The 10409-nt window shown below is 45.1% G+C and overlaps 1 protein-coding gene across 1 annotated transcript in view; it reads left to right on the top strand.

Moving 5' to 3' along the window:
• The first annotated feature begins 38 nt into the window (after window positions 1–38).
• Window positions 39–10409, top strand: part of Ncapd3 (non-SMC condensin II complex subunit D3) — a 67460-nt gene continuing 57089 nt past the window's right edge. Inside the window, exons 1-4 of the mRNA XM_052188778.1 lie at window positions 39–127; window positions 566–681; window positions 5048–5202; window positions 9083–9245. Coding sequence (XP_052044738.1) covers window positions 621–681; window positions 5048–5202; window positions 9083–9245 — 379 coding nt within the window. The 5' untranslated portion in view covers window positions 39–127; window positions 566–620. The remainder of the gene's footprint in view (window positions 128–565; window positions 682–5047; window positions 5203–9082; window positions 9246–10409) is intronic.

Here is a 10409-nt window from a genome sequence, read left to right as displayed (position 1 = left end):
GTCAAGGGGAGCGCCGATCTGCGCATGTGCAGTGCCACAGGGCTCCTTGTCTCAGTTAACATGGCGGTTCTGGCCTCTTTCCAGTAGAACCCGGGCCCAGATGTTCCGTAAAGTCCTAACGCTGCAGGTGTGTCCTTGTCATATTTTGGTGGCATTTCTCTTACTTCTTAGCCTGGTAAACGCCAGGCTACTCTTCACATTCAAATACGAGCAACGTTTGCGTGCGGTCTGACGGGATGAGGTACCTTTCACATGCACGCTCAGCGTCACCGGCAGGGGCAAAGGTGACTGCTATTACAGGAAGTGTGCTGTCTCCACTGGCCTCTAGGTTCCCTGTCGTGTAAGAAAGATAAGACGGTAAGAAAGACACTAGTGATGGCCTGACCCCGACATTTTTCTGGAATGCCGACGAGAAGCCTCGGCCAGCCTTGTTTAGCTTCCAGCCTCTGCCCCGCCCACTTATGCGCGCGCAGTGGACGACCCAGCCCATTGGCTTAGGTTACGAACACGGCCCAGCGCGGTGATTGGTCGATTGTAAATCCCGAACGTTGTGACTGGTTCGCAGAAACGTCTTGGAGCGCGCGCGGGAGCGGCTGCGAGCCGGTACAGCCGTGGTCAGGATGGCGCTGAAGGATCTTGGAAGAGATCTGCAGCCTTGGTGTCCGGTGGATCTCAGCCTAGGTGAGGAAACTCAGCCGCGAGTTCTGGGTTCGGGGCTTGGGGTGCTTTGCTTCGCCTAAGGTATCTAAGCTTGCGACCCGGGGCGAGTAGGGGTGGGGGAAGGGGAAGCTCCGGTCTCTGCAGTGACCGTGAACCACAGGTTTGTGACAATCCGACAAACGTACGGTGGGATCGGAGTCCAGACGAGTAATTGGTAAAAAAGAGGTAAACTAGTGCTAGTGCATCTGTTTTCTCCATCTTAAAATTTTTGATCATTAATTCAACTGGATGGTTCTCCCGAAGACTTCATTAGCTGTCTGAATGAAATCAAAATTCCCAAAGCCAGCTCGTTGAACCAGTTAAATCACCAACTTAAGGGGTTTCCCTTTCATGCCTACTGCCCCCTCTTGTCCCTACATCCAGGCTCCAGGCCCAAGTCCTCAGAGTCAAGGAAGGCAATTTCAGGATAATCCCTAACTGCTTTCTCAAGTGGTCACTGTCTCCTGTACACCCTGCATTGCATCTTTTGAAGGTACAGGTTTGCATGTGTTGGCTCTTTGGGCCTTTCCCCCTCTTGTTTTCTAAATAGACGACCAGACCACTGGCCTACCATATAAGAGGAGGTGTGGGAGTCCTTTCTTCAAGCATGGCATGACCTTTGCCATCTTGACATAAGGACAGTTATGATTGTTCACAGGAGACCAATATAGAGGTAGACTAGTAGATACTCCAGACACTCCCCTTTGCCCTTCCCAGCCACCTGTGGTCCTGGGAAAGGGGTGTGTGCAGGAGGTGAGGTAACAGAGTAGTGTTGTAGCATTCGCTTGTGCAGCTGTAGGGCTTTTAAGTAATGCAGCTGCCTGACAGTCACCAATGCTTCTGTCACCAATGCTTCCTGTCACCGACTCTTTAGCTTACCATGCTAGGCCTTTTCAATCTGGGGGTATGTGCCTAAAGCCAAACTTGAAGGAATTCTAGCATAGTTGTCTTCCTCTCTGTTGGTGGTTCCTGTTGTGAGTTGTCCTAAAGCTGTTGGAATTCTAACGTTAATTGTGCTAACTCAAGAGGGTGTGTCCCCAAGGAACAGTCCATACTCCTTGGGTCTCAAGTGAACATTCTCTCCATTTTAACTGGCTAGAGGCAGTGACTGGGCAGTGGAGGGAAAAGGTGGGATGGGAGGTCTTTGAGAGTGGGGCCATGTGGAGAGAAGAGAAAGTGAGGGAAGAAGAGAGGACAGAAGAGGAGGCGGAAGCCATGATAGAACAGAACTACATGGTCAGGAGAAACTACAAGTAATAAAGGGTTTCGTAGCTGGGGAAGAGGTCAGTAGAGTGCTAGTACTGCCCAATCTAGATACATATCTTATAAATATAATAACTAGATTGTATGTTTCTTGTATAGGCTTATTGGGGTTGGAAATTACTGCAACAGTTCCCCATGTTGTGACAGCCCCTAACCATAAAATTATTTTGTTGCTTCATAACTAATTTTTCTACGGTTATCAATCATAATGTAAATATCTGACATGCAGGATATCTGTGTGGGCAACCCCTGAAAAAGGGTCATTTGACCCCCACAGGGGTCATGACCCACAAGTTGAGAGTCACTGCTCTGTGTGTTGTGGAGTGCAGTGTCTTTTTGATGGAGTTCACCAGTGCAAGCAGGCCTTAGAGATGGGACGCCCAGACAATGGATAATGAACTAGAGAATATATTGCAGTCTTTCAGAATGGCACATAGGAAACTAGATTGTAAGCTGGCTAAGGCAGCAGCTTTGTGGTCCTTGCAAAAGACTGTGTGCTGCTGCCTTGCACACTAGCTTATGAGCTGGGAGGAAATCTGGGGAAAGAATGATGGGATGGAGACACTGGCTAGTTTCTTCAGACAGCAGTGGGGCATAAGGGAAAGAGTACAAGGAAAGTCTGTGGTAGAGAGCCCTTCCTGGGATCAAAACTGCAGAACCTGAGGAGAGGAGGAAGGAATAAGGGAGACGGGATAAGAGATATTTCTCTGGTTTACTTTTTAGTACAGAAGTGGGAGAGGGGTGACCCATAATTTAACATGAAACTCCCAGGAGTTTCAAGCTCCAGGATGCAAAGGTTTGAGCAAAGGGCAGGACAGATGACAGAGCCAAGATTTGTGTCAGGAAGGCAAATTCAGCACTCAGCCTTGGGAAGGCTGTGTGAGCGAGCTGACCACATTAGGGACAGTAGCACAAGTGGAAAGGTGGTCTAAGAGTAGGTAATTGTGCCTCCTAGAGCGTACACTGCGTACATCTTCCCCTTGCAGTAACTATGCAGGAAGTGGAGTTGCTTGCCTAACACGGGGCCAATTCAGTGACAGATGGAGAGATACTACCCTTGGGGCTGTCAGGCAGGGAAAAAATTTGAGAGCAGGGTTATACCCCCCTGGGCCCAGGGCTGGATGTTGTTTTCTGTCTGCTTTTCTACAAGTATTACCTTTGGCGTCAGAGATGCTTCAGTTAGGTGGTGGCAGTGGTGTGTTACTTAACCTGGAGGGGTCTTGGTTTTCTTATCTGTCAAATGTTTATAATATCTAACAGGATTTTTGTACAGTTGAACTTTGTGCCTGGTATGAAATGCTTGATGAACAGATACTAGCGCTGACTGACTTTCTCAACCCCGACTCTGTTGACTGTCCTGTTTCCAAACGCCCTTGCTTCTGTGCTTCGGTACCCTGTGCACTCCTGTGGTCCGTCCAGCTGAGAAGTCATCCTCCCCTCGCCCTTCCCCTCACTGCCAGTTATACTTCTATTTACTCTTCAGTGTTGTGCATATCTATTACTGTGTTGGCACAATATTATAAAAAAAAAACATAGATAGTTGTTTATTCATGAGAGTTTTGTAGCTAGTACAATTTTTGGTATTTTATACACATCTTTCACAAAAATTATATAGTGCCAATAATAAATAGATTCGCTATGTGTTAGTGGTCAAGTTAGCATATTAGTGTGCTGTATGATGCAAAACTCAGGCTTTGTTCTGTTAGAGGCTCTATGGTATTAAGGGATGTTAATCATTGTGTGGTTCACCTTACAATCTAGGACTTGAAAAGGCTTCATCAACTGTTTTCTTAAAATGTTTATTGATGGGTGTTATTACATCTTAGAAATGAAGTAGTGGAGGCTCAAGAACAGTAGACCTGATATGACTTAACTCATACTGATTATTTTATGAAGATTCTAGAATCAGGGCCAATCACTGCCTTCTAGGTCTGATGCTAGAGACAGTATCGAGTTATCACAGGCAGAGCAGAGACAGGGAGAAAGATGCTTTTTCACATGTCATGCCTATGGTGAGCATTTCCACGAGTACAGAGAGAGGTACAGTTAGTCTTCAATTTCCTAGAGTTGAGTCCCGTTCTGCCTGTGGCTTTACCGCTGACTGAGCTGCGTTCCCAGCCGCCCTCATTGGGCCTTCTTTCAGATCTTCTCATGTCTTTGGGAGGAATACCGAGCAAAGCCACTTGGGCTACGGAAACTTCCAATTGACAAAAGGTGATGGGCAGATTGTGGTCTACCAGAGACCTACAGATCTCAGAGTGTAATGTGAAGTGGGGGGGGGGGGGGCTCTCATCTCTTGTTCTGTCTTTATACTCATACCCCGACTTTTCCTAAACATCCTCCTAAATGGTGCTGAACTTATGAGGAATATTAATTTGAAAATACACCTGACTGATAAATTGAGAGATCCACATTTGCATCTGGTCCTAGTTTTAGACAGGATGGGGAAATAGCTGATGAGGAAACTGGTTAGGCATAAGGCTGGGAAGCCTGGTGAGGAGTGCCACTGGAAGGCTGCACTGCTCTCTCTTTGATTCATATTCTTTTCATTAGTGTTGTGTGCTTGGGAGCCGCTTTGTCTCTTGTAGTGTAAACTTTTTTGGGGAAGTGATATATCTGTTTTGACATGAGATTATTGTCCAAGGGCCCAGTAAAGTGCCAGATGTTTTGTTTGAGTTTGTTAACTTGATTATGAAACTTTCACAAAGAAGTGGCCAAAGCTCTCGGTGATGCATGTGTCTTTTCTGAGTGGAATTTACAAGAAAACTTGATCCCTTTATTCCTTCAAGAGCTATTCCCTGAAGCTATTAACACCTAATAGCTAATGTTTCTTTTTGATGTTTTTAGATTTGTTTTTATTTGCCATGAATGAATGTTTTGTTTGCATGTATGTCTATGCCCTCAAAAGCCAGAAGGGTGCTGGAGCTCTTGAGACTAGAGTTACAGATGGTTTCCTTAATCTTTATAACACCTGTATGACTGTAGTTAAAATGTCATTAGTGTCTGTTTTCTACCTAGCATCTGAAGGTGACTGTTTTTTACTTGCTTGAGAGTATTTATTCGTTTTACTTCATTTTCTTTTAAGAATGGGTGAACACAGTATGGGACCTGGACTTCACGGAGACGGAGCCTTTGGATCCCAGCATTGTAGGCGAGATCCTAGAGACTGGGAAAGATGCATTCACAAAGCTCTATAGAAGCCTCTACCCCTTTGCGACGGACGAAAGTGGATCTTTAGAGGTAAAAAGATAAATGAACAAATCAACCCAGTTTTGCATGTTATAGAGGATGAGAGTCATCATAGATTAAGTTAAAAATAGTTTTCTCAGGTAAGGGTAATGCAGAAACTCTGCTTTGCTCATTGGACAGTCCTGGTAGCTTTGCCTTTCGTTTTTAAGATGTGACCACCTTTTTATAATAGCAGTTTAAAGGGTGAAGCAGAAAGGAAGAGAGCCAGACAAACCAAAGGAAAAGGCTCTGGAAAGTGAAATAACACTTCAGACCTGCCTTAGCTTTAAGAACGCTTGTATTAGACTGAAAAGTGATTAGGTGGTCTGTTTGCACTGAGCGCATGTCCCGCATCCTGCCTGGTGTGCTGCGACTATCAGACATGCCGGAGGACAACTTAATTGTGGTTCTCAAATGCCGTCCACCTCTTTCTTTGAGTACTAACTGCTAGGTCCTTCGATCGCTTGGAATTCCTTCAGGGATCTTGCCTGCCTCTGCTGTTTCACATGGATTCTGAGACTGCAAAGGAAGCTTGAGAGCGGCATGATTTGTGAGCCAAGTCCTGTGCCCACTGCGCCATCGCTCCAGCTTTCGTGAGCTTATTAATACTGAGACCATGAACTTTGTTTTGAAAAGAAGCAAGTCAGCACATGCCTTTAGTCCCAGCACTCAGGCAGAGGCAGGCAAATCTCTGTGACTTTGAGGTTAGCCTGGTGTAACAGTGAGTTCCAGTACAGTCAGTGATACATAGTGATACCTGTCTCAAACAAAACAAAACGAAAGAAAAACCAAATAAATAAGCAGTCATAGCAGCACACACCTGTAATCCCAGTAATTGGGAAGATGAGACTGGATTGTTGCTGCAGATTTACAGCCAACCTAGAGTATAAAGAAGATCCTCTGGGGGGGGGGGGCACCTAGCAGGAGGGCTGGCTGCTCAGTGCTCAGTAGGTGAACATGCTTGCTACCATGCCTAAGAAACTGAGATAGATTCTCAGGACCCACACAATAGAAAGGAAGAACCAACTCCTGCTGTTGTCCTTTGATCTCTACATGTGTGCTGTGAAAAATTCACAAGTGTACACACACACACACACACACAATTAGCAAATAAATAAATATAATTTAACAAAGTTTTTATTAGGTAGAAAAAGCAAAACCCAAAAGGCTAATGAAAAGAATAAGAAAGTCTTCATTCAGGCTAAATGTGAAAGTGCACCTCTAATCCCAGTACTTGGGAGGCAGGGGGATCACTGGGTTGCAGTTACAGCCATACAGGACTATTCAAGAATAAGTTATCGAATTAAACATCCTTTTAGAGTAATACTAAGTGTTTCATTGAGTACTGTAGAAACTAGGGTTGGGGTTGAGACACAATGGGAATATGCAAAGAATGTTGAGAATTATGACCATTATGATTGGCATTGAGACTTTTTAAACCATGGGAGACATAGGGCAGTAAGACTGAGAAAAGATCATAGGTGATGTTAAAAACTGTCCTAATTAGGTCTCTTGCTGGGATAAAGCACCATGACCAAAAGCAGTTGGGGAGGGAAGGGTTTTTTTTTTTTTAATCTTAGGTTTTGAGATAACTTATCACTGAGGTAGGGCGGGGCAGGAATCTGGAGCTGGAGCCTTAAAGGAGTGCTGCTTTCTGGCTTGCTCTGAGGGCTGGGCAGCCTGCCTTCCGTATAGCAAGAGGACTTGCAGCCTAGGAGTGACACAACCAGAGTGAGATCTGGGCTCTATATCAGTCTTCAACCCAGAACTTGTCCCACAGGTTTGCCTCCAGGCCAGGCTGGAGGGGACATTTTCTCTGTCAAGGTTCCCTCTTTCCAAGGTACTCTGGCTTGTGTCAAGGTAACATGAAATTGGCTAGCATAAATGGGCTTTGCTTGTGGAGTTTGGTACATTTACCAAGAAATGGTTATGCCTGAGGTTCTGTTTTAAGTAGCATGCATATATTAACTCACAGTGTGAATAGATCCTCTTTAGAACAAATGTTCTTCCCTGTAGACAGACTACAGTGGGAACAACTGCACCAGGAGATCCCTTGGAAGGCTGCTGGAATAGTATGTAATGGATGCTTGTCTGCAGTTTTAGTTGTGGAAACTAGAGAGGAAAACCAAAACCATGAAATTTGTTTAGATAGAATTAATAGAGTTTTTAGAACTAAGACGTTTTGGCCAGGTATCTAGGACATGGCTTAAACTGTCACATTAGGTATAAGTAGAAAAGATAAGGAATAGGACCTTAGCTTAGTGGCACAGTACTTGCCCAGCATGCATGAGGCCATAGAGTCAGCCTCAAGTACTGCCTGCAGAAGCTTAGAACAGACCTAGGAGGAGGATGTTAACCAAGGTGACATTATATTTGAAGATCCCCGAGAGGTACGATTGGAAGTTGGAAATGCAGGTCAGAAGGCCAAAAGTAAGAGCAAAATGTTGTGGATCGAGGTGTGAGTAGACACTGAGACAAGGTTGTTACTCACTAGGGCAAGAAGACGACCCAGGATGAATGGAGAGTTATTAAATGAGGCCATAGAGGAGTAGTCAGCATGGCAGTACTGGCTCTACAGACTAGACAGCCATCAGGGATCACAGCTGCTGAGGTGACAGGGCAGTTGTGACTAGACAGTACAGTCAGAGGAGGGGTGCCCACTGCATTTTGAGAGAAAGTATGACTGACCTTCAAGGAAAGGCGAATACAGAAGGATTCACCAGCACGGTCCTGCTGTGCAGCCCAGGCCAACCTCAAACTCTTGTCACTTTTGCTTCAGCCTCCCAATGACTAAGACTATAGACCTGTCACCATGCCCCATTTCGTCTGGATTGTCACCAGTCTGTAGTTAGTGCTGGTCAGTATGGCTCCTCTGCAGCATTGCCTATCCTTTTTACTATGTAGCCCTGGCCGTCCTAGAACTCACTGTGTAGACCAGGCTGGCTTCCAGCTCTGAGATCCACCTGCTTCTGCCTCCCAAGAGCTGAGAATAAAGGCTTGTACCACATGCCCTTCTTTTGCCCTTCTTGGCCTAAGTTTTGAAGGAAAGGGGAAACACCACACTATCTGATTTCCTGAATTTTGTTAGCCTTTGTTACTTTTAAAGATACTCAAGGTCTACTGTGGTGGTGGTACCTGTAGTGGACTCGGGGTCACCAAGGCTTGTCTGCGGGGTATTTTCATAATTGCTAAATGTTGTAGGAGGGCTCATTCCCCCAGGTGGTACCATAACCAGGTAGGGTGCCCCTAGGATGGCTAAGGAAGCTAGCAGAGCAAAGGGCAAAGAGCTGGTCAGTAAGCAGCAGTCCTTCAAGTTTCCTGCTGCAGTTTCTCCTCAGGTTCCAGCCATGATTTCCCTCAGTGATGCATTGTGACCCAGAAGTTTAAACCAAATAATCTCTTCCCTCCAGGTTGCTTTCGGACATGAATGTTTATACAGCAACAGAAAGCAGAGTAGAGTACTTCTCTCATCATTATGGGCTAAATAGCAGGGCTGGCTGTACCATGGCAACCACTAGAGATGTCCTTCAGCCAGAAACCCTACCTCCTAAAGCTTCATAGCACCAGCAACTGGGGAAGAAATGCTCAACACACAAGCCTGTGGTGGTGACTCAGAGTCAGGCAGGAACAACTTCACTTGTTGATTCTGTCTCTTTGGAGATTGCAGACATTTATAATTAGGCACTAAACTGTGTGTATATGTCTGCATGCATGCGTGCATATAAGGATCTAGCACAAGACTTGTGCCTGCTAAGCCTTGGGTTAGGGTTAGTAAATACAGGTACTGGGCTGTTATTATTACTCTTTTGAGATGCCAAGTCCTTGTGTATCAGTGTGCTTTTTTTCCAGTTTATCTAATCACTGGCTCTTGTGAACTACATTCTCCTCCCAGAGCATCTGGACCTTCTTCGCTGAGAATAACATTTCCAGCAACACACTGGTGGCGTTGTTCTGTCACTTTGTCCAGGAAGCCAATAAAAAAAGTGCCAGTGTGCAATATCGAGAATATGGCCTTCATGCTGCTGGGCTCTACTTCCTGCTACTAGAAATCCCAGGTGTGTATGGTTGGCCTCTCCTGATAGGTTCCTCATCTGTATGCAACCAACTGAATGGAAAGAGTACTTGAAAAAGTGTTGCACTGTTGCTAATGTGTATGTTCTTATGCCTGTGGTGATTGGATGTGTACTGACCGTGTATGGACTTCTCTCAGTTCCTAAACCATACAGCAGAGCAATTATTACATAGCATTTACATTGTATTGGATGTCTAGATGGGATTTGAAGTATACAAGAAGATAATGTAGTTTGTGTGCAAATAGCCATCTTCAATATTCACTTTTATACGAGGGACTTGACTATTTAGTGTCCTCAGAGTCTGATTCCTTGTTACTGTTTCAGATGTCCATATAGCTATTTCACCCTCCCTCTTGGGTGTGTATCTCCCCCTCTCCTCTCTAATCAGAGCCCCTCCTTCCCATCTCCCATGAGGTCACTTGTGTTCTGCAGTTTCCCTCTCTATAGTGTCCCCACTCCTCAACCCTGACAATGGTTTCTTTTTATTTTCTGATTTCTGCAATTCTCCCAGGCTACGTGCTCACATCTCTGAGAGAATCTGCAACATTTGTTTGTTTTAGGGGGTTTAGGTTACCTCATTCAATATGATCTTCTTTAGTTTATCTGCACATTTCATGATTCCGTGTTTCTTTACACCTGAGTAGTCTTGCTGTGTGGAGATGTACCACGTTTTCATTATCCATCAGTTGAAGGACATTTAGGTGCTTTCCGTTTCCTAGTGATTGTGAGTATGTGAGTAAAGCAGCAGTGAACATGGCTGAGCAGATACCTGTGGGATAGGATGTCCAGTCCTTTAGGCAGGTGCCAGGGAATGCTATGGCTGGCTAGGGCATATCATAAATAGACTTTTAGCATTTTAAGAATTCCTACCACTGACTTCCACAGTGGCTCTACTGCTTTGCAGTTCCACCAAAGGTGAATGAAGGTTCCCTTTTGCCTGCATACCGTCTGGCATTCTTGTTTTGTTTTTGTTTGTTTGTTTCTATGAGACAGGTGTCTGTCTGTGGCCCTGGCACCTCTATGCCTGCCTTTGTTTTTGTCTGCTGTTGTTGGTTATCTTTCCCATTCTGACTGCAGTAAGATGAAATCTCACCATTGTTTTTGATGTATATGTCTCTTAATTGCTAAGGACTATGAATATTTTTC

The sequence above is a fragment of the Apodemus sylvaticus genome, chromosome 7 (genome assembly GCF_947179515.1).
Source record: "Apodemus sylvaticus chromosome 7, mApoSyl1.1, whole genome shotgun sequence".
NCBI classification, from domain to species: domain Eukaryota; kingdom Metazoa; phylum Chordata; class Mammalia; order Rodentia; family Muridae; genus Apodemus; species Apodemus sylvaticus.
The sequence above is the reverse complement of the archived record's forward strand: the minus strand, read 5'-3'. Positions and strand labels throughout refer to the sequence as shown.